Source organism: Ascaphus truei, chromosome 8, assembly GCF_040206685.1.
Source record: "Ascaphus truei isolate aAscTru1 chromosome 8, aAscTru1.hap1, whole genome shotgun sequence".
NCBI classification, from domain to species: Eukaryota; Metazoa; Chordata; class Amphibia; order Anura; family Ascaphidae; genus Ascaphus; species Ascaphus truei.
The window spans coordinates 53,951,918-53,976,493 of record NC_134490.1 but is presented as its reverse complement, the minus strand read 5'-3'; the positions used below and the strand labels follow the sequence as shown (position 1 = coordinate 53,976,493).

Below are 24,576 nucleotides of genomic sequence, written 5' to 3'. Positions count from 1 at the left end.
GACTTTGCCTATATTTGACCTAGCTTAATGCAACGGAATAATTATTGGATGCTAAATGGTGCCTCTCTCAGTGGTGATTACAGCCTGGATTGTGTATTCCAGTCTATTCTAAATGAGATCGCTTCTTTCCAGCCCATTAGTGTTAATGCAGTTTTAATTAGCAGCTGCCTCTCAGCCTATCGGATCATTCTTACAGCTTACTACAAAGGTTCCGAGACTCAGGGGTTCGCTGGAGACTAATGAGGTCATTAATATGATCTACAGATGCGAGAGGTTTTTCTTGTACATATTACATTACTTTCCCCGCAAAAATGTCGCTCTCCAATTCTGGCCACCTACCTCGCTTATCCCATCCTCCCCTGCTTCTCCCATCCACCCGTGCTTCTCCCATCCTCCCCGGCTTCTCCCATCCACCCGTGCTTCTCCCATCCTCCCCGGCTTCTCCCATCCACCCGTGCTTCTTCCATCCTCCACTGCTTCTCCCACCCGCCCTTGCTTCTCCCATCCTCCCCTGCTTCTCCCACCCGCCCTTGCTTCTCCCATCCTCCCCTGCTTCTCCCACCCGCCCTTGTTTCTCCCATCCTCCCCTGCTTCTCCCACCTGCCCTTGCTTCTCCCATCTGCCCATGCTTCTCCCATCCTCCCTTGCTTCTCCCATCCTGCCCGTGCTTCTCCCATCCTCCCGTGCTTCTCCCATCCTGCTGCAGAACGCGCATCCTTACATAATCAGTGATCTTTGTTGCGGCGCTCGTAACATTTCTATACAAAAGGAAAACCCATTCGAAAGTGTTATAGGATAAATGAAATGACATTATTAATAACCGCGTCAGTGCTCTGTAGATGAACAGCGGACGTCATGGAGGCCTTTAGGACATAGGATGCGGACTGGGACATTTGGTCAGGATCGCCAGTGTTCGGCTGTAGATGGACCCTCTGCCGCTGGCACCTCTGCCGTGGCTGCTTCTACAATAAGGTGAGTTGTAAGAGTTTACAGGTTAGGGTAGGGAGATAAATGTAGGGGTTTTAGTGGTTAGGGTAAGGAGTAGCGTTAGTATTAGGGGTTAACATTAGGGTAAGGGTTAAGGTTAGGGTCTTACGTTAGCGGTGAAGCAGCCGGCCGCTGGGTGTCCCGGTGGTGACGTGAGTGGTGGCCTACCGCCGGCGGTAATTTGGTTGCGGTGAAACGGCCACGACTTAAAGTCTTAGACTAGTAGGCTGTAAATCATCCGGCTATGTTAATTTCTAAGGGGGCGGTCGCAATCAGCCTGGAACTGAACAGATATAGGGGACCATCCCCTTCAATTAACATCACCAGGAGAGCGATCACGTGTCCGCTGGGGCCACAGGGGTGTGTCAGGGTCCTCCAGCATTGAAGGGGTTAATGACGAAATCATGGTTATTATTTTGTGTTGCCCACCTAGTGAATGTTCTACAAACCGGAGAAGAACTTGGTAATCTGGTCACTGCAACTACAGAAAGGCTTTGGTATTCTTTGTGCCGTTAGGCCCAAGCCTCCAGCAGACTGCCTAAGGAACTACCCTATATGCTATATCAGGGGTCTGCAACCTTTCATGGAAGAAGAGCCATTTTATACAAAATATTCCGAGAGCTGCAACATGTGCATGAATATTACACCCCCACAAACAAATACACTTACTGTTCACATACTAATAGGTATATACTGTATACGCATTAACATACGACAAACTTACTTTAATCAGAATAAAATGCATCTTACTATAAGTCCCTTTATTTTTTTTTTTTTTTTCATTGTTTATGTGCAAAAACAGTTTGTCATTTAGAAATACACAACACAAACACTACTACCCTCCCAAATACCCACGCACACACACACTATCCCCTATATATATAACTACACGAGAGGCTATCTTCTACAAAGCATATTAATTACCAGCTCCTTACTATTACACACACACACACACACACAATATAAATATATATGTATGTGTGTATGTATATATACACATACACACACACACACATATATATATATATATATATATATATATATATATATATATATATATATATATATATATAGTGCAGAATAAATGAGTTCTTCAGTATTAGGTGATACCATTTTTATTGGACTAACAATTTATGTCATAGGACAAGCTTTCGAGAGTTCTTGTCCTATGACATAAATTGTTAGTCCAATAAAAAAGGTATCACCTAATACTGAAGAACTCATTTATTCTGCACTATCGCAACTGGACTAACACGGCTATTTTCTGCTTTATATATATATATATATATATATATATATATATATATATATATATATATATATACACAGAATTATGCCACATAAAAAGACCCCACTTGTCCACTCCCACAGTATGATCACACACAAAATAATCCCCCCTCTGCGCCCCCCCCATAATTATCCCCAACAAGCATACTTAGTTGCAGCACTGTTGTGGTCTGTCGGCGCTCCTAGCAATTGAGTTGCAGGCAGACGGCTTATGCGGTGCGCACTTCCAGGCAGAGCGCCGACAAGCAGTGTGGGAAGACTAGGCATTGCGCGGCATGCACTTCCGGCACGGCGCACTTCCCAGAGGAGCGCCGACACGCTGTGGGGAGCGCCGGAGGTTGCCGACCCCTGTGCTATATGTATCCTATACATATGACTGTCTCTGTGTGCTCTGTGCAGCCCTAGGGTAACATGAAAGTTTGCCATCTTTTTTGGTCCATTGTATATGTAAGCATGGCAAAATTGTATTTAATGCCAATGTGTAATGTTATAGATGATATATGACAGAAGTCGCCCACTTCAGTTCTCAAGGGTCACCAACAGGTCAGGTTTTCAGGATATCCCTGCTTCAGCACAGGTAGCTCAGTCAAAGACTGAGCCACTGATTGAGCCACCTGTGCTGAAGCAGGGATATCCTGAACAACAGGCCAGGTTTCCAGGATTCCATCTATTTATTGATTTGTACACTTTTTCTCATTCATATTCAGGGTACGTGGCATTAAAAACAATATATTCTTATTGAGAACATAATAACACTTTGCCCAGAAACTGCAGACAATAAAACACATTTTGATGCCTAATCATTGTAGAAATGTAACTTAATAGCTGTTAAAAAGAGTACACAACACTTTCAGTGCAATTTGCAGAAGGATAAAATGAGAAATTCAATCAGCCCGCTTCTAACAGCACATAAAGCCTTCAGAGTTGTTATTACAGACTCACAGAAATAAAATATCACTTTATGTGCCCAAAAATCCATCTCCTCCTCACCTCTATTAAATATGAAGTCTGCCCCGTGCCCTCATCCTGTCCCTCACAAACCCTCTCTTAGCCTGGAACAATGTGCAGCTTTGTACTCCCGGTAACTGGATGTGGCCTGTGGGTTTTGATTGAGGTTTAAGATTTTGCACCGTCTGGCACTGGCAAACAGAAACAGGACTACAAGGACCACAATGCTTTGCAGTGTATATATATATATTTTTTAAAGTTATGGTGGGTGAAAAATGCATCTCTCTATTCATATTCATTCTCTCTCTCTCTCTCTCTCTCTCTCTCTCTCTCTCTCTCTCTCTCTCTCTCTCTCTCTCTCTCTCTCTCTCTCTCTCTCTCTCTCTCTCTCTCTCTCTCTCTCTCTCTCTCTCTATCTATAGTGAGACTACAGAAATGAGAATGTTTTACTATTTAAACACTTTGAATTCATTATCATATAGTGAGTCACACTCAATATCCCAATCTCAATTTTAGCATCAGTGGTTTTATAGGCCTCACTGGCGTATTATTCGAAGTCCCTACAGTTTATTGCACTGAAAACATTAATAAACAAGACACTCCATGGCAAACTGCATAAAAGGAACAAAAAATCAAAACTCACTAATTCTGCTGTCCAGAAATCAGAAAAAAATGCAAATAAACAAAACTCAGTCTTTACATTATTTCCTTAGTGTTCCTTACACACATATATATATTTTTTTTAATCTTTCAGTAAAAGTGATGTCCATGGTTTATAACAGAAAATGTTGTAGTGATGTGGTAATAGGGTGTTACAATGTGAATACTTTCTAACAGTCTTAGATCAATACTCGCTTGGATAGCAAGTGTCATGGCAAATTTCTTTCCCATGTTCTAAGGAGCTTGGACAGATCCGAGCGGGTTTTGAGTAGATAGGACTCGTCTCTGGAGACAATTACTGTCATTTATTACGGTAATATTATACATTGGGGCCTATGCAGAGCAGCGAATTTGAAAAATGGCGAATTTATTAAAAAGTAGCTTTTGTGGAGAGTTTTATTCTCCATATGCAGAAAAGTGCGAATTCTGCTATGTTTAACATGGATGCGTCTGGCGAGTTTAAATTGGCGAGATGCGCGCTTCAGAAACTTGTAAAAACAAATGCGCGCCTTTTTTTTTCCCTTTGCAATGGCCGCGAGCGGCCGCTTCTTGCCAATTTTTTCTGGCGAGGGAAAAAGGAGACAATAGCGCCATTTTATTGGCGCGAACAGCCGCTAGATGCCGTTCGCGGCTCTCTGCATTAGGATATTTGTAAAACTGGCGAGATTGAGGTTTTCGCCAGCCGCGAGGCGAGTTTTACAAATAGAAAATAAAAATTGGCGCGTTTTTCGGAAATCTCCATTTTCTGCTGTTTTCTGCGCGATTATCTCCAAAAAATGGCGATTTTCGAAAATTCGCTGCTCTCTGCATAGGCCCCATTGTGTTTACACTCCCTGTTCTCCTCTTTTGGTGCCCCTGGTTCGAGATAGCGCCCTAGTTTCTTCTATTTTTAGATCAATACTCGCTTGGATAACAAGTGCCATGGCAGATTGGCAATTGTAAATAGGTAGAAATAATGTATTATACTACATATGATCAGGATTGGGAGAGCACATCTAGAGCAATACACAGTGTAATACAGTGTTTTTCAACCGGGGTTCCCCGGGCATCCGTAAAAAGTTCCCTGCAATTGTCAGGTAATTTGCGCAAAATACAGAAGAATTTACAATGTATCTGATCTCAGACGCGCTATTAGAGAGGGTTGGGGTTCCTTACAATCCATTTGATCTCAGACGCGCTATTAGAGAGGGTTGGGGTTTCCTTACAATGCGTCTGATCTCAGGCGCGCTATTAGAGAGGGTTGGGGTTCCTTACAATGCATTTGATCTCAGACGCGCTATTAGAGAGGGTTGGGGTTCATTACAATGCATCTGATCTCAGACGCGCTATTAGAGAGGGTTGGGGTTCCTTACAATGCATCTGATCTCAGATGCGCTATTAGAGAGGGTTGGGGTTCCTTACAATGCATCTGATCTCAGATGCGCTATTAGAGAGGGTTGGGGTTCCTTACAATGCATCTGATCTTAGGTGCGCTATTAGAGAGGGTTGGGGTTCATTACAATGCATCTGATCTCAGACTCGCTATTAGAGAGGGTTGGGGTTCATTACAATGCATCTGATCTCAGGCGCGCTATTAGAGAGGATTGGGGATCCGCAGAATTTCACAATATCGTAGGGTACCTTTCGCAAAAACACTGTTGGAACCACTGTGCAATAGGAGTTATCACTACAATCTGACATTTAATGCATGCCACAGTTGACACTAGGTGCAAAAACAGCCATTTATGGCAATCGCAAGGAAGGACCAATATCTATTGCAGTGCAGAATATAATGAATGGTAAAGGAGGGGGTATGACCCCAAGGAAATACTGATGCTACCAAAACTTGCTATATGAGGTAAGCAGTCCTAAAGTTCTTGTGTACAAGAAACGGAGGTGACCAGCACTAACAGCAGTAAGTAAAATGGATAAATCAAAATATAACAGAAACGCACGTGTAAAGGCCTAACCGGGGTGGGGGCTAAAAGGCAGTAACTGTATAGAAGTACAGGGCTACACATAGAGATACATGCCGCCGAGTAAGTCAAGATAAAAACAGAAACTGCTACCCTTACCAGACCCCGTGTCACACGGCGTATAACCAGTCTCAGCTGGCTGGCTGGAATCTGTGAGTTTAACCGATGATGCTGGTATGGGGCTGTCTTCCCTGCTGTAGCGTGGTCTGCGTGCCCCTGCCGATCCGGTAGGTAATTGAAACAGAGGAGAGATCCCGGCGGTCACTGCAAAGGCTCCATGAAGCTCAACTAAGCGTTAATAATACAAAAAACTTTATTGGTACAAAATGGTGAACATAGAAAAAACCTCTGACGCGTTTCGTCCCGCGAAGGGACTGTATCAAAGAGATTCTTTTTTCTTTTCTCTTTGATAAAGTCCCTTCGCGGGACGAAACGCGTTAGAGGTTTTTTCTATGTTCACCATTTTGTACCAATAAAGTTTTTTGTTTTTTCTATGTTCACCATTTTGTACCAATAAAGTTTTTTCTATTATTAACGCTTGGTTGAGCTTCATGGAGCCTTTGCAGTGACCGCCGGGATCTCTCCTCTGTTTCAGAATATAATGAAGTGCTTTATGACTGTACGGGTCGAAGTGTATCACGGTTTCTAGGACTCCATAGACACACCAACAAGTCATTGTGAAGGTTAATGTAAAAAGTGTTGTGGGCTCTCTGTTAGTCACCTTTTCCCCACAGCTGTTGCACATACTGGCACCTGCGATCTCTTCATATATCCTGCCATTGTCTGTGGTCGTATAGATCATAGCCGCATACCGGTTGAGTAGCGTTTCATTAGGGTACAGGGCCAGAGAGAAAAAGTCTTCTAAGCTCTCATCCTCTGTCATCTTCTCCTGGGACTCTGAAGAGAAATCACATGGCTTACAGTTAGATCTCACCCACTGCAAGAGCATCCTCTCTATGCACTTTTACACATTGCCACAAGATGGCGCCTGACAACCACTCCTGCTCCTCCCTGTAATGGAGACCCGTTGATTCCCAAGAGGCCTGCATGCTCTATCTACATGTATTTATCTCTTATATTTAAATAGTTCTATTTTCTTGCTTGCTGTTTAAAAAAAACGCCTCTGGAGAAACATGGCAAACATTCTGATGGTTTGTTTAGTGCTGAAGGGGGGGGGGGGGGGGGGGGGCTCGTCTTAGTGCAAAGCCGAAATACAGTTTAATTAATACAAGTAATCGAATTGCACGAAATGCATACAAAACATGCACACACACAGCTGCGGTAATGGACGTTGTCACCTAAATCATTCCAGAGAAAAACACAATAAAGAAGAGAACAGAAACATCTACAGTGTATATTTTTAATTTATATTTCCCCTTCGAACTAATATCATATGCCTTTAATCAGCAGACAGCAAGCTCACTATTTCCTATGGGAGAAAGCAGCATCTATTCTATATTTTCTCTTTACACATTTATCTCCACAAACCTAAAAATTACAAGCAGATGTCTTGAGAGTTCTCCAGCCTGAAAAGAAGTTACATCAACAAAAGATGTGTATTTTAAAATAGAGCATCCTGCGTCTGTGCCCTTATGTATTACTTGTATTCACGAACAAGTAATATCTTTATAAGCAGAGTTCCACCTTGGTGGCATAAATATTTTACAATATTGTATACATATGTCTAAAATAATCCATACTGCCCCTTAATAATAACTGATTATATATATATATATATATATATATATATATATATATATATATATATATATATATATATAAGATATATCACTTGTGAGCACATTCACATGTCTTAGACAGGTCTGTAACAATGCTTTTCAACCATTATCACCTTGCATACAGTGCTTCTTAAAAGCAAGGGATTCTTCACTGCAGCAAGGGATTCTGGGAGATGACATGCAAATGAGCACACAATGTGTCACCTTTTGCCTGAAATCCATTTACATGGAACCCATATAAGCAAATGCTTTGCCGTTCACACAGCTTTTAAGCACAGCATGGGATTATATGCAAAGCCAGTCAAACCACTCACAGGCATGTTTCAACCTTAATGGGTCTCATCAGTGTGAGGCTGGTTGTACTGGCTTTGCAATTTTCAAGGATGGGTAGGTTTACCATATACATTTTAAGTTATGGTGGGTGAAAAAAGCGACAAAACCTCCACCGTCAACATAGAGCAAATAAAGAATATCACTTGTGAGTGGTTTGACTGGCTTTGCATCTAGTCCCATGCTGTGCTTAAAAGCTGTGTGATCGGCAGAGCATTTGTTTATATGGGTTCCATGTAAATATATATATTTGCAATTAGGCACAACACCACTGCTTTTTAAGCCACTTCAACCAAGGGTTATAGTAGGGGTGTCAAACTCAGTCCTCATGGGCCACAGGTCAGGTTTTATGAATATTCCTGCTTCAACACAGGTGGCTCAATCAGGGGCTCTGTGAAAGACAGAGCCCCTGATTGAGCCATCTGTGCTGAAGCTGCAACTGATTGAGCCACCTGTGCTGAAGCTGCAACTGATTGAGCCGTCTGTGCTGAGGCTGAGACTAATTGAGCCATCTGTGCTGAAGCAGGGATATCCAAAAAAGCTGGCCTACTGGTGACCCTTGAGGACTGAGTTTGAGACCCCTGGGTTAGAGCAACAAGAAAATGTTCCACTACTCTTATTGTATTTACACATTTTCATTTCTGTGGGCTCTTCCACTCTGCATATTTCAGCGCATTGTATCAAATGAGCAAAAACATTTCCCCATTCGAAGCTTCATACAATGTTCATTTCATGCAGCACTCCTTCCTGAAGCACTTCAAGCACTGACTGCACATCTAACCCTTTTACCAACAGGTGGTAAATATTTATTTTCAGGGCCCACAAGCCACCAGGTGGTAAAAAAATTACCGACTGCGTGTACGTAAGTGACGAGTTGTTAAAAATTACAGAGTGTTCAATAATGATAGGAAGTTACAGTGCTGCATTACTCTCAGCAACAAGACACACGGAACCACAGTATACAGCTCAACCCTGTTATAACGCGATCCGTTACAACGCGGATCCGCTTATAACGCAATGTAAGCGTGGCTCCCAATTTTTGTATTTATGAATACTTTACAACACGATTATTGGTATCTTAAATACTTTATTGTACAGTGCATACAATTGCACATTATTTCTAACGCGATCCGCTTAAAGCGCGATGTGATCCTTTGGACCCCAAGCACAGCGTTATAAGGGGGTTGAGCTGTACTAAGCTGCAACTAGCTGCTTTTCAAAAGGCATTCCGGCTTGTTTTGTTGTATTAAACATGGATTGCAGGATAGAAAAGAAATAGTCAGATGAAGGAAGCAACTCGTCCAGCTGACAAAAGGAGCTTCTCTCCTCTCTCCCGTCAGTACTAGATGTCAGGAATTAAGGGGCCATTTATCAGACTCCCTGTTGCAAAACGGATGCAACGAAACTGCACCAGATTTATTCAAGAAAAAACATGCCCATGGAAAGCAATGGTTTTGCACCGGTTTTGCAGTCGGAAGACTGATCAATGAGCCCCTAAGATTCAATATTAGAGAAACTCAGGGGACTTTGATGAGATCAGAATGCTATTTTGTTGCACAGAGAGGGACTGTTGGTATTTATGGGACATAGGTAGCTGAGTAATAAGTGATGCTGCCCTTTAGTGAGCCAAACTCACTTATAATGAGTGAGACTTGAAGGTCCTTGGTTGTTACATTAGGGGAGAGCTTCACTCACTCATTCTCAGCATTAATAGGCATCAGCGGTACAAGTGTTGGGACCAAAAAGTGACCGGCAATATTCACCGTACAGCTGGACTCTTTAATTGGCTGCTTTCGGGCCACATCAGGCCTGAAAATGGCTTTTAAGTGGTCCACGGACCGCTGACCTTCTCTGCCCCCCCTGTCCGTGCCACGCAGGCAGCTCCTTGTAGTATCACCCTTTACCCTCCAATCAGTTGCTTTCTGACATTGGGCAGTTTAACATTGTACCGCTCATCTCCTCTGGTACAAACTGAGGCAGAGAAGAGTCACGGGACAGTATTAATCAGCACACTGGGGGCAAGCTGCTCCCTCTCCCATGTTTCCCACTGCCCACCTCCCATGTGTCACACTGTCCCCTCTCCCATGTGTCTCACTGTCCTCCTGTTTGCTCTCCAATGTCTGACTGCCCCCCCCTGCCATGTAAACCACTGTCCACCCCTCCCATGCCTCCCATTATCCTCCTGCCATATCTCCCACCATCTCACTGCCCTTCTCCCATGTTGCCCACTGCCCCCTCCCCGTCTTTCACCATCGCCTTCTGTCATAGCCCCGGCCATGTGTACTCACAGCTCCCCACTGCTGGTCCCCATTGCTCCCCTATTCCCTTCATGTGTTTCATATCCCGCCCTAGTCTACCACTGCCCCCAGAAAGCTTCCCACTGCCCCCAACAAGCTTCCCCAACCCCCAGACAATGGAGACTCCCAGTGACATAGGACCCACTCAATCATTGTGTCTGGCCATTTTAGCTCCGATTAAAAACTAGTTGAAGAGCACGGTGCTGCAGGGTAGAATACAGTATGGTGTTTTAGAGACAAGTACAGGCTGGTGATCCTGTGCAAGATGTATACGCCAATATGAGCCTACACTTTAAAACAATGGCTCTCAAACGTGGCCTTAGGGGCAAATGATCAATAACCTATCCATTTGCACATAGGTGAATTCGCTTAATTTGCATATGTATAGGAGATTGGTTGGTTAGCTCCAAAAACGTTGGTATTGCTCGGGGTCCTGAGAAGAGGGTTTAGAACCACCACACTAGAGAGTTTATACTGCGAGACTGTACACATGGGCATTACTGTAGTCTGAATTACTTCTACAAAACTACTATTTTAGTCCGGTAAATAAAAATTCACATCTCAGACAGGTCTGCAACCCTGCTTTTCGCCATTATCACTTCGCATACAGTGCTTCCACTGCAGCTAAGGATTCTGGGAAATGACATCCAAATGAGTCCGGAACCCAAGCTGTCACTCTTCAGCGCTCCATTAACCAAGATTCTTAGGAGCACGTGCATCAAGGGCCAGTACGGGTTATCGCACCCGTTCTGGCGATAACTCCCATTCAAGTTAATAGGTGCGATAAACCATATTGGAGCTTGATGCACGGGCCCCTTATCATGGTAGAAATTACAACTTGTAACTGTTGCACCAAAGGGCACATATACTCCTACCCACTGTGCTTTTACCATGAAGGTTATTTTTTCTCTACCTTGACTAAAACACGTGGATAAAAGAATGGCCATATTATCAAAAACATCAACACATAACGTGAAGTACTGTAAGCCCCCTCTGGCTAGGATGCTATCAAGACGTACTCACCAACTCTCTGAATCAGTGGAATCTGTGAGGTCAGCTACTCCCTCGTTCCAGAACACCTGATAACCATTTGGCCACAGGGTGTTAATTCTATGTTTAAACACGTTAAGTTGTCCTTTTTTGTTCTCGTAATAGCAGTAATGTCCTCTACATTGGGTCACTGGGCTCCACTTCCACCCTTCCTCCCCTGGGGCATTAACTGGCAGCTAATAGCTCGCCGCACTCATTAACCCATTGGATGCCAGAAGGGCCAATATGTCATGGTTTTGGAATGTGGCACAGAATGGGTTAAACATGAAATCCCACCAGTGATCACAAATATTTTTCATTTACAGATGTACTTACATTTCATTTTTTTTTATATGGATGAGATATTTTATCAAATCATTCAAATCAATTTGACTCTGGAGAAATAATTATGCAATATGATCTTTTTGGGGGGGAAAAGTGTGAATTTGTATTTTTATATAACTACTCACTGCATTTTTCCCAATTGGATATGCAATCTTAACAAGCCCCTACCAATTGCAGTATATATTATATCTTGTGTGGTGTATGTTCTCATTGTGGGCCTGAATTTTAATAGTTGTGACATATATCTCCAATTATGTAACAAATGTTAAAATATAGTGGATGTGTTATGCAACTAAGTGCTTTCAAATTATTGCAAAGCCATTGGATCCTGTTTAGTAGCACTGCACCTTTAATTAAGCCATAGGCTCAGTGTTAAGCCAGGTCTGCAACCAAAGTCAAGAATGCTATAGAATCGAGTTCATGATGTCATACAATTCTGGCCCCTGGTTAGTATACGTGGAGACGCCTTACCAGGGCTGAACAAGAGTTTAGCTCCATTCCAATGAATTGGATTAAAATGTATGTGTGACGGGATTATGACAGTGGCCTATTATTTCTAGCTAAACACACCCAGTGAAGCATGTTTGGTGGGAAACACCCCTAAACTCTTTTTACAAAAATGTCTCCCAACAGCTTTAAAGTGTTAACGACTTTTGGCAACTTTGGAGCAACGCAGAAAAACCTGGTGCATATTAGGCCCCAAAAGTACGCTGAAATAGGATAACAGCTCTTAGGGAGATAAATCCTGGTCTGAATCTTTGATCTGGGAGCATAATATACTTTCTGATTTGTGTGATTCTTAGCACAGCGGATAATTTATGCTTTACAGTCTCGCTTAGAGGGGACGGTTGAAAAATATATATATATATTATTTGACAAGTTTAAATAGAACCACTCTCCAGAAAAGCCTACAAATAGTGTCATTATATCCTAATGCATAAACTATCTTCTGATTCACTTAGTGTTATCTATCAACTGTAGCTATGTGTTATTTTTATTATTCCTAAGGCTGTTACTGGAGGTTAAATAACTGTATTCATTGCACCAGTTTGTATACTGGCATCTTTTCACAGATTAATCTGCTTTTTATTTCCGAGGGGCCATTGGGATGGATGATTGCTGGGGTATAGTTCTGTTATTTAATATTAAGGGAACAAAGGGCATTTAAAGATCCCTGAAAAGACAGAACACTAAGGGGCTTATGCAGAGAGGTACGGGCGTAACGGCAATAAATTCGCCATAGGATTGCCTTTTAAATGCGTCCTATGCAGGGTACTCCGGTAGCCCTGTGTAAAGTAAATGGTAAATTTGCCGAGTTTCACATGGCGTGAAACACGGAATGCAGAGACGCGCAGTCGTTAGCCAGCAGAAAGCCAACTTTTGTTGGCGGGCTAAATAGTACACAAACACGCCATTTAATAGCCCCGATTGGCGCATACAAGCGCATCGGAGCTACTGGCATACTGCGCGTTCTGAAAATGGCGAATTCAAGCTTCTCGCCACCCGTCTGGCTAATATGTTTGGAAATTAAATAATTATGGCGGATTTGAATTTTCCCACCATGTTCTCGCCACGAACACTGTCACAGCGGACATTTTTGGCAAAAACCTGGCGAGATTGTCCTTAACGGACGTCTCTGCATAAGCCCCTAAGGACCTCTTAGCACAGAATCCTGATAAGCGCATACAACATCCACATAGAATTACAGTACTGAGGGTTCAATGGAGCAGTACCATCCACTCAGCAAGTTAGAGGTCAGTTCATGGGCGAGTAAGTGCATTTCTCGCCTCCGAATGTTAGCATGCCATTCTTTCCTTAACGGTAGGTCATTTAAATATCATTCTGCAGTGCCAGCCGTAAGCATTTCTCAGAAGAAAAAACACGGCTCAAACACAATGTTGTCACTTTGCCTCTCGTTGCAAAAATCTGTTTAGTAATATCACTCTTTAATCCTTCCCGTGTCAGAAGGGCTCGGTCTAGCAGGGGAAGGGTTAAATGCCATCCTTTGTTCAACCACCAGAACAACATATTTTATCATTGATTTCGAAATAGCACTGCATTACTATGATAATAATCCTTCTTGTATGAAGAGTCCCCCTGCAACAAAAATCTATTCACCGCCCGTGTCCCTGTTTCTAAGAATCAATCTTCTTATAAAAACATTCCCGTCCTAAGAACATATTTTCATGTCCCTAGAGCTGTTCTTCTAGCAGATACTCTATTACTACTGCTCATGTACTGTCCTCTCCATTTGTATTCTTGTGCTTGTAGAGCGGTTTGGCTGAGAGCAGCACACCTTATTACTGTCATTATTAAATCCCTGAGAACATTCCCTGTTCTGCATTATTGTGTTATTCAGTGAGCTGTAGGATGAAGCTTGTATTATCCCTTCAGTCTCCAAGGAGATCCCCACAACCTGACTACCTCTTCCCACGCTCATGTAAGGTGAGGACCTGCACTTGTTTCAGGTGTTATCAGATAGAGTCTATCAAGCGCCAGTATCCGGAGGGACCAGTGCTCAATCCGCTGCTCTGTGTAAAGTAAACAGGGGATGCATCTGCGTAAAAGGTTTATGCGACAGTCGGTGCCGGAGAGGGTTGACCTGTGCCTTGCAATATAACCCTGGTGATGAGATTGTTGATGGAATGTCCACCTCTGATTCCAAGAAATATTACTTTCCCCAGCGGTTTTTTCCAAAAAAAATCAGTACTTCCATTCAATCCACCCCTCCTATATTTACTGACAAGGGGGAGGGTGGATATAGGATTTTACAGCAATGTGTACAGTGGTGGGGCGGGAATTAGATACATCGCCCGATGTCTGTGGGTGGGTGATGCTGCTGGGATTTGCAGGTGGTGCTGTTGTGGCATTACTGAGGGACCTAAGTAATGTGAGTGGGAAGAAGTCATTGGGAGAGATATAAACAGGACAACATTTGAGATAATCTGCATGGTAAGGCAAGTGCAACAGGGAAATAGGTGTTTGCGAGTAGAGATTTGTGAACCTGGCCCCGAAAAAAATAGACACCGCTCAGAGTTTCGGAGACGATTCGACATACTTTAAGTCAATGTGCATTACAAATTTTATTTTATATGCTAATTTGCTAAATTCTCCAAAATCGCTAGGTAATGGAGCACACACCAGGTTTTGCTCGGGGTCTGGTGATATTTTGCCGAAAGCTTACTCGTGTGGGCATATCAGTAGCCCTTTTGGGGCTTGGCAAAATATTCTGCAGGGAATCAAAAATGGGGAGGGAGGTAAAAATGCTTAAAATGTTGAAAATGCATTTTTGACGTATTGGCTCGTCCCTAGTTGTGAGGGTTAGCAGGGGAGATATGGGTCTGCAAAATAGGACTGAGCTTCTATGTAGACAGAGTGCATGGTAATAATAAGAACTGGAAAACAGCCATGGGAATCTGCAAGCTACATCTGGGGTGCATGATAAACGACATGCGTGATCAAGATAATAACGGCACTAGATGGGGACCCCTGGATTCACATGTATCCTTCCCATTTTGTATCTAAAGCCCTCTCCCACCTAAACCGTTTCTCACTCTCTGCCCCACACCACTGGAATGCCCTTCCCCTCAATATCCACTGGGACGCTCTCCCTCCACCTTTAGTAACCTTCTTAAAACACACCTCTGTAACGCAGCATAGGAGTAGCTCTTTGGCCGATACTATACATCTCATACATCGACCGTGACCCATTACAGATGCACATACAGAACACCCTCCTAGTGTCTCTGTACGTTCTTCCTACCTACCATTTAGATTGTAAGCTCTTTGGGGCAGGGACTCCTTTTCCTAAATGTCACTTTTATGTCTCAAGCGCTTATTCCCATTATGTGTTATATTATTATGTAATTTCTATTATTGCTGTGAAGTGCTGTGTACATGGATGGAGCTATATAATTAAAGATATACATACGTCAATGCAGAGATCAATACTTAATGACAGGACATGAAAAAGCAACCTGCTGTCTGACAATGGCAGGACAATTATATTATAGTCCCAGGCTTAGCGGGCTTGAACTTCCTGCTTATGCATTTATAAATTAAATTAATAAAACAGAAAATAAGAGAAAAATTGAACATTTTATATTTGGAAGATCAAAAAAAGCTAACCTGGTCTGAGAAACTAGTGGGCCAGGTGAAAAAACGTATTTCACGCTCAGTAATGAGCTAAATGTCTATGTATTCTGTTACCATTAGTAAGCAGAGAGTGCAACCCTGTCCTGTGTTAACGTCTCAAAAGCTCCTGCAATCTTGTTAGAGAAATGGGCGAATGTGACCTTTGAGTAAATGTCTTTTGTCACTTTTCCTGGTCAAAAAATGCCTGAAGTATTTGACCCCACCCTTCAATATCCCGCCAGCATTTTTTGTTCTGCAAAAGATTTGTGAAAGTTCATGTCTAGGTCTCTAAAGAGATATTTGGTGGTTGACATTTTTTGAGAGAAGTTACATATTGTCTCTGAATTAAAGTAGAAATAGCCGTGTTGGTCCAGTGGCAATAGTGCAGAGTAAATGAGGACTTCAGTATTAGGTGATACCTTCTTTATTTGGATTAACAATTGATATAAGACAGGGGTGGCCACCTCCAGGCCTCAAGAGCCCCCAACAGGTCTGGTTTACAGGATATCCCTGCTTCAGCACCGGTTGTTCAATCAGTCCCTGCTTCACCACAGGTGGCTCAATCAGTGGCTCGGTCTTTGACTGAGTAACTGATTGAGCCACCTGTGCTGAAGCAGGGATATCCTGAAAACCGGACCTGTTGGTAGCACTTGAGGCCTGGAGTTGGCCACCCCTGTAATAAGACAAGCTTTTCTCTCTTCCATTTTCAAGTAATTGCTCGACCTGAGGAAGAAAGGAAGCTCTGGAAAGCTCGTCTTATAATATCAACTGTTAGTCCAAATAAAGAAGGTATCACCTAATAGTGAAGTCCTCATATGCCAATTCTCAAAATTCTCCGGAAATTCACACATCTCTGCAAAGGTTTTACCCAGCACTATTGGTAATAATAAAATGCACCTTTCCATTGGTCTCTCTCCATCCCCCATGTTTTCCCTATGCAGTCTCTTGAGAACCGAACACTCCGGGAAACACAGGATGAAGAGGGTAGTCCTGGATTAATAGGTTTCCTTTCAAAGCTCTTCTACAGATCTACAGAGCATAACAGAGAAGCCAAGGGGTTAAGTATGCCTTGATTAGTCATTTCCTGGAATTTTCACCAGGAGCCCGAGGAGGAGGCAGGTGAATCTACCACCACCCCAAGCTGGCCAGATGTGAGAGGGGGCAGAGAGAGAGAGGGAGAGAGAGGGAGGGAGGGAGGGGAGATGGGGAGAGGAAGAAAACTTGAGCGACAGACTTGGATTGTGGCAGCTAGGACAGGCGCACAATCCTTAAAGCTGCTGTGCCACCTACTCCATTAACCCTTTCACTACCAGAGGGGCTTGCCACGCACTACAAAAGCCAGGCACTGCAGGCCTAAGGTTCACAAACATTAGGGCCCTTGTTTTTGGTGCGGCAACAATAGTTCTATTTTTTTTATTGTATCCTAGACAGGAGAGTACTGTTTTTCGTCTTTTTTTTTTCCTGCCTGAGAGAAGAGGTCTAATATATGATTTCATCTGATGCCAAATGAATACCGCCACTTCAGATACAGCGAATTCCCTGGGGAATAAAAAGAGGAAAAGAATGGCGCACAGAGACGCAGAATGTGATCGCATTGTAATTTGTGCACCATGTAACTCTCCCCAACTCCTCCTGCTGACTCTCCCCAAGGTACAAGCTGGGGCAAAGACGCAGAATGTGATACATCTCATTATAATCTGTCCACCATGTAACTCCTCCTACTGACTCTCCCCAAGGTGCAAGCAGGGGCAAAGACGCAGAATGTGATACATCTCATTATAATCTGTGCACCATGTAACTCCTCCTACTGACTCTCCCCAAGGTGCAAGCTGGGGCAGAGACGCAAAATGTGATAAATCTCATTATAATCTATGCACCATGTAACTCCTCCCTAACTCCTCTTACAGACACGCCACAAATCGCAAGCTGGGGCAGATGGTGCAAAATTGGAGCCAAATACTATGATACATAGGTACAGAATAAAAATGCCACAGTTTTGCCCCATGATTGCGTGGATACATAAACTCTTATTCTGTAATCTGTGATAAGCGCAGATGACTGTGCTATTGCATGAAAAGCCTCATTAAAGTCAATGGGGCTTTTCATGCGATAGCACGTCATGTGCGCCATCACACCTTACAGAATAAGTGCCATAGACTCATAGTATCTAGGATGGAGAGTGCATGGAACGTAACATCGATACCTGACAGCATTGTCTCAATATCTCTCACTTCTACATTGTTATGGTAAAGCATAATATCTCCACCCTCCACCCAGTGGGCCTTTACCTTTAGAATACTGATACCAGATTACTGAAGTATGGACGCAAAGTGAATGGGTGACCCCGTACGTGACAAAATGCATTACTTCCAGTTTGTGTGCATCAGAGATGCGAGTTCTTTTTAGGTTTGCCTTAAAGGAAATCCGTCTACATAGGAACCAGTGCAGCATTACCAGCGGATCTCAGAACCAGCAGAATTTCTGCATCAGTGCAACACTGATTGATGGTAGGAATGGAACAAGCGCTTTAGCAGAACCGGGATTGAGTCAGTCTGGTGAGCCCCGTTACGGCCATGCTGAAATCACGGCATCGTGATTAACCCTTACATGAAGACAGTACTCTGCCATTGTCTATATAACTCAAGCTAACTACTTATTAAACTGTGTGCAAGAACATTTCAGAAGCAAGTTCTTCTTCCTGCATTCACATTCCACTTTTCTGACCACTTCTGGATTATTTTTACATTTTGTGTACTATTTCTTGTACAAAATTGAAGAATCATTATACCTACAGGGTCAGCATATATCTCGTAGGAACTAACCGTGTATGAAAGACAGCTTTATTACCTCAGTACCAGTAATTTGTATACTGTTATATTCAATGTTATTATTATTTATGAGGCAGAACAATAGAGAATTGGTATTGCTTCAAATCCTAATTTTTTGGGCGAGTAATAACTTTACGGAGGAGCCAGTGAATGTTCTTCTTTAATTCTTTACTTTTCTTTTTTTGTTTTGAGTTGCAGGAGTTTGTTGAGGGACATATTTGGTTGTGTTATCAGCAATGTAGAAGGATGATCAACGCAGGACGTCTGAGTGAGGCGCATTGCAGACTGTGTATGTGTCTGAGCCCTCAGGAATTAAGCCATCAATCCAATATGACTAGCAATCGAAGCACTGAGCAGGACACTTGTTTAATCCTCTGCTTGTCATATTCGAGTGTGGGGGTTTATTTCTTTTTTTTTCTTTCACAGCTGAAACGTTCACTTTGATATCTGACGAGGACAGCTATTTGGGACCTTGATGGGAGCCCTATGGCTTTCCCCTGGGGTTATATTTGAAAGCTGAAGGTTATTGTGGGCAAAGATGTTAGGGGTTTTGCCCTGTGGTGAAGAATGACACCTGCCTGGGATGAAGGGGGATAAACAGGTGCCTGAGAGCTAAATATATCAAAGGAAGAGGATACAAATAATGTGACTTTACCTGTGGAGCTCAGAGGACGGTTCTGGGAGCTCAGAGGAGGGTTCTGGGAGCTTAGAATCTGCGATGTGAGCGGGTCCTGAAAAAATGTGCAGATTATTTTTTTAAATGAAAACTATGCAAACATTATCCAAACCAATAATTCCCGCGGTACATTTACCATTAATGATACATTTTGTAATAAATTAGAGGTGACCGTTGTGCAAGGGATATGGTGTCAATTCATTGCAGCATAAGTATAATACATAAAGGAAATTGCAAAAGTATTTTTAATTAAACAACCACCAACAATGTGCTGGTCCTCAGAGGGCCTCTGGTTATCCTTTTTAGCCTATGGTATTCAGCCAGTGTAATCCCATGTAATTCTAGATTGATGTTATGTCGCGAATCACGTTCCAAATTTATGGCAAAAAAATCCTCCTCTTGGACCCCTAATGGCGGTAGAGATACGCACTGCCTCTACGTCACAATAGGAGAATGTGTGACTGCCCGCTGATGGTACCACATCTTCTGATATAGACATATTAATTACAGAAACAAAAGTATACTTTTTAAAGAAAATTCCGCAAAAGAAAATTTAGCAAAAAGCAAAAAACCAATTCAAGTAGCAGCAAAAGGTAACCTAAACAAGAAACCTAAAGATAAGGTGCAACCACAGCAAGGTGTCCAACAATATACAAAAAATGAAAGATGCTGGGTGCACACAATAGTATAAATAAAAAAAATCACAGTATACTTATCATAAGTCCGGGTGCTCGCAGCTGGACGGGGAACACCAACCAGTCCCAAAATAGTATAAGAAAAGGAATCCGCAGCACTCACGTGTAGAAAAACATGAATTTAATCAAAAAAAAGGTCATCAGGCAGTCAGACAAACTCCAGAGCTTGGTAATCGCCATTGTTTTCTGCACCTGGTCAATCATTAAAATAATCAAGTCAAATGAACACTTGTTCAAAATCTTCTCAAACGTATCACAATAGTCCTTGTTATCACTGGATATGGTAGGTCGAAGATTCACACGTAAGCCTCTGAGTATCCGTCATAAAACGAAGACGGTACCGTTCTGTGGCTAATGAAATCTTTTATTTGTGCATAATTATATATACATACACACATATATAGATAGATAGATAGATAGATAGATAGATAGATAGATAGATAGATAGATAGATAGATAGATTATGTGTATGATAGATAGATTATGTGTATGATAGATAGATAGATAGATAGATAGATAGATAGATAGATAGATAGATAGATAGATAGATAGATAGATAGATAGATAGATAGATAGATAGATAGATAGAGATATATACATATACAAAAAATATAAAAGTAGAACATATCCATGGCACTGCAGTTACTGCAAATAAAAAAATATTTTATCAAATATTTTATCAAATTTTATCAAATCCATAAAAGTACACAAAAAGTACGTAATGTAGGAAACCGGGCGACGTTTTGGGCCTAACCAGCCCTTTGTCAAGCGTCATAAACTGGCGTGTCGTAAACATTTTCTACTTTGTATATGATTCTGTCCATCTGTGATGGACTGCGACCACCTTCCGAGCACCCAGATAAGTAATAAAGATAAGTAATATTATACTATCATCCTGCACACTTACCTGGAGCGCCTGCTGTCAATGGGAATTGACACACACACACACACACACACACACACACACACACACGAAAGCAGATATCTTTAGAGTGCTACAGAATAACAAAGTATTTTTTTCTGCAGAAACCCCCCAAAATTATGGATGAAAAATGCAAAGTATTCCAAATATTTTTAAAAACCAAGTATCATTAATTACACTTTTAATACTCCCACTTAGGAACAGGTGGTACCCAATAGTCAATAACATTAAAGTCATTCTTTTATGGACATTTTAATGTCTGTGGGTCTGGGAGGAGAACAATTGGGCATCTTTTCATCAGGCCACAACTCATGCGACTATGGGAAATCTTTAAATGTCTAAATGAGCCTTTGAACATTCATTTCAACCCAAACAACTAATCATGGATCTCAATCTGTGTCCAGCGGCGAAGAAAGATCAGATAAAACCCATTAGACAGGAGGAAAACAAGAATGCCTGAAGGACGAGGCACCTGCGACTTCAGAACATAACTTCACTCATCTCCTATCCAGAAATGTCCCAAGGGCAGCTATAATGAGGTGCATGGAAAGCTGATCAGCCATAAGGTGGGAGTCAGAACTCCCTACCCCTCAGACACAGGATAACTGTGTCCTGCACGTGCTGTGGATAACAAACATTCTTAGGAGCATATCGAGTTTCCACTTGTATATCTGATATGTGGTCATCAGCCCAATGTCTGTGCTGGTTTCGGGCGTTGTCAGCATGCACCCGATGCATTTTTAGTGGCATTTGTGACTAAATTGCTGTTATGGGTGCTAAACGCGCCTTTACTCCCTACACCCACTGCTTTACTCTCTCCATCTCATTGGTCGCTCTATGGCAGTGGAGGCCAACTCCAGTCTTCCAGGGCCACCAACAGGTCGGGTTTTAAGGATATCCCTGCTTCAGCACATGTGGTCAGTCATTGAGTGGGCCACTGAATGAGCCACCTTTCCTGAACCAGGGATATCCTTAAAACCTGGCCTGTTAGTGGCCCTTGAGGACAGGAGTTGGCCTTCCCTGCTCTATGGTTTAACTATCATTTTGCTTGTGTTTAACATGCACACAGCCTGTGCAAACAAGTCAGGGCTGTTGCATTGCACAGGACAATTAGCCCTATGTATACCCTGCTTACATTTCCAAAATGGACAAGAAATACATACAGTGGCTATTTCTGCTCTCACACAGCGTATAATGTAATGGTTTAAATATATTGGGCTCTACAGTATGAACCAAGCTCCCCAAAACGTTGCTATAGAATTGTTTTGTAACAGTTACTGGATTAATAAGTATTAAGCGTCTTAGAACTCATGCATCTTGGATACACAGACAGGTTTACTCCTGGTAGGTATTTTGACGCCAAAAGAATGGGAAACCAAGGACCCATATGTCGAATTTGATACACACCATTGTAATATTTCTGTCATGAAGTCGGCTAACTTATATTGACAATCCCAGAACACCGATGCTACGAGAGGTCTTATATTTCTCTGTTATTATCAGCTGAACACAGGCAAAAGTCCTTAAAAGTCGACAACTCAACGTGTTACCCGGCAGTTCTGCAACCTAGCAAAGCAATCAAGTACAAAAAAAAGGGCCAGTGAAAGAGGCCTGATCTTTCCTCGCCCTCCCCCGTATTAAAGAGGGAAAGGAGTTAATTAGTCAAAGAAATAAACAGCACCTGCAAGAATGTGAGATATGTTGCTAAGGGGTCTCCACTTTGGACTTGGTAACTGGCTTCTCCATTCATCACCACCAGTAACCCTCCTGCATGCGCATCTGGAGACATGACTCTCCCTGCAGCAAGGTCAAAGCGCTGAGCCCACAGAAGGACATTGTTCCCAGACTGCTTTCTAGCAATAACAGCCAGGCCAGACTTAAAGAAGCAGCCCTTACCCTGGCTGACATTGTAACCTTTGCTGCTGGAGGGTGCCTGAAATGCAATGTAAAGCAATGCATTGCTCTGCTCTTACACTGCATATGAAGGCAATGCTACAGAGATAAAGATAAAAGGGTTTCCTACTTTAAACCAGAAACCATAGACTATGGCGAGTCATTTCCCTTCCACAATCACCTTTGTAACTTTATCAAATGTTTAGCTGTGCATAAATCCTCTATCCTTCCACGATATGGGAAGCACAGATTACAATGTATACAGGATCCAAATACTGTATATTGGGAGTTACAGGTTCAGTTTAATTAGACTCCACTTATGCCCTGCTCTACCTCTATTAAGACATTAACCTAAATTACATATGTCACTAATATGTAACAAATCCATAGAGATATCAAATAATATGTACCACTTCCTTAGCTCATCAATGCATCTGGTATTTTATGCCTGTCTCTCATGTCACCAGGTACTAAGCACATTTTCTGGCAAGCATTGAGGGGGACCAACCCCTTTACTGCTGGAGGGATGTGATATGCATTGCAAGAGGGTGCCTTGTAGGTTCCACAACAGCAAAGGGGGTAATAAAGATAATTTAATTATCCTGAAGACACAAACCCATACTGCAGCGCTGCACTCCCAACATCTGTTATCGAAGGTTTGGATGAGGGCTCCACTAATGTGACAGTGAAATGCAAACCACCTGGATGCTTCAGTGACATCAATGAGTATCGCTGTCGATTTCCAAATTTGGTTAAATCCAAGCAATATTAAAAGGAATTAATTAATGAGGGCCAGATAGGCAAAACAAACATCAGATGGGAATCAAATTAGCACAGGCTTTTTTTTCATGGAGGTTTTTCCAAGTTTTGTTAGGACATCAGATTATATTACCCAAACTAAACAATCTGTCAAATGGACTGCTCTACAGTTTGGTTATCCTGGGAAACTCCAACTCATTCAAGCCATTTGGGCAGAATGCTTTGTGTACAAGGTTGAATATCATCATCATTCATACGAGCATCGTTCTAGATAGTCCAATGTACAATGTAAAATGGAATGGAAACAAACACCTTCTCTAATGAAAGACTTTTAAACTCATGTACAGGAATGAATTAATTTGATAGGGCCATATTTACTAAGCAATCTTCTTCTAAAAGGCCCTTTCTGGCTCTGGATAATGAACTGGGCTGTAAGGTGTTTAACAGTGCTGGATGGTGTCTGCTTACTTATTAAATATGGGTCATTGTCTGTTATAACATGTACATGTATAAAAAGTGTGTGACCTCTTCCTCATACACATGGGTGAGTCGTCATTCTAGCTCATTCCTTAGGGCTGCCTCTCTGTACTGCTCTACACCAGCTATTTCTGGGAGATTAACGTTTTCCGGCAGGAAACTATAGGTGGAGGGGACTCAAAGGCTTAAAAAGTCTAATTTTACCATTGAGGGAGATTAATAAAGTGGGAATCCTTCAATTCACATAGTTAAGAGGTTCACAAACACTGTTTTTTTTGTGGGTGCTGGTGAAATAAGGATGAAATTGCTTCGTGTGATGGTGTTGGTAATTAGGTTGTCTTAGTTTCCAAAAGGGTCTTTGTTGAACGGGTTGGCCATCACCCTATTTAAAAAGGACAAGGGTTGCAAGCTGTTTCTCAGAACTCCAAAACAGCCACATGGCTACAGGTCACAGGGCCAAACCTACAGCCAGATGAGGCCTTTGGCACTTCACCCAGCTGGGTCATCCACCAGAATACTGGACCACAATGGTTACAGGTGGCCAACACTTGACACATCTTGAAGCAACTACAAGTGCACTGGATGTTCAACCTTTTATCTCAGATGCTGTAATTA

At 42.4% G+C, this 24,576-nt stretch overlaps 1 protein-coding gene across 6 annotated transcripts in view; it reads right to left on the bottom strand.

Annotated features, from left to right (window-relative positions):
• Positions 1–24,576, bottom strand: part of LOC142501730 (uncharacterized) — a 74,406-nt gene that overhangs the window by 25,869 nt on the left and 23,961 nt on the right. For all 6 annotated transcript variants that reach the window (XM_075612019.1, XM_075612022.1, XM_075612020.1 and 3 more), the window contains 2 exons: positions 19,195–19,270; positions 6,559–6,734 (listed from right to left, as the gene is read on the bottom strand). In XM_075612019.1, coding sequence (XP_075468134.1) covers positions 6,559–6,734; positions 19,195–19,270 — 252 coding nt within the window. The remainder of the gene's footprint in view (positions 1–6,558; positions 6,735–19,194; positions 19,271–24,576) is intronic.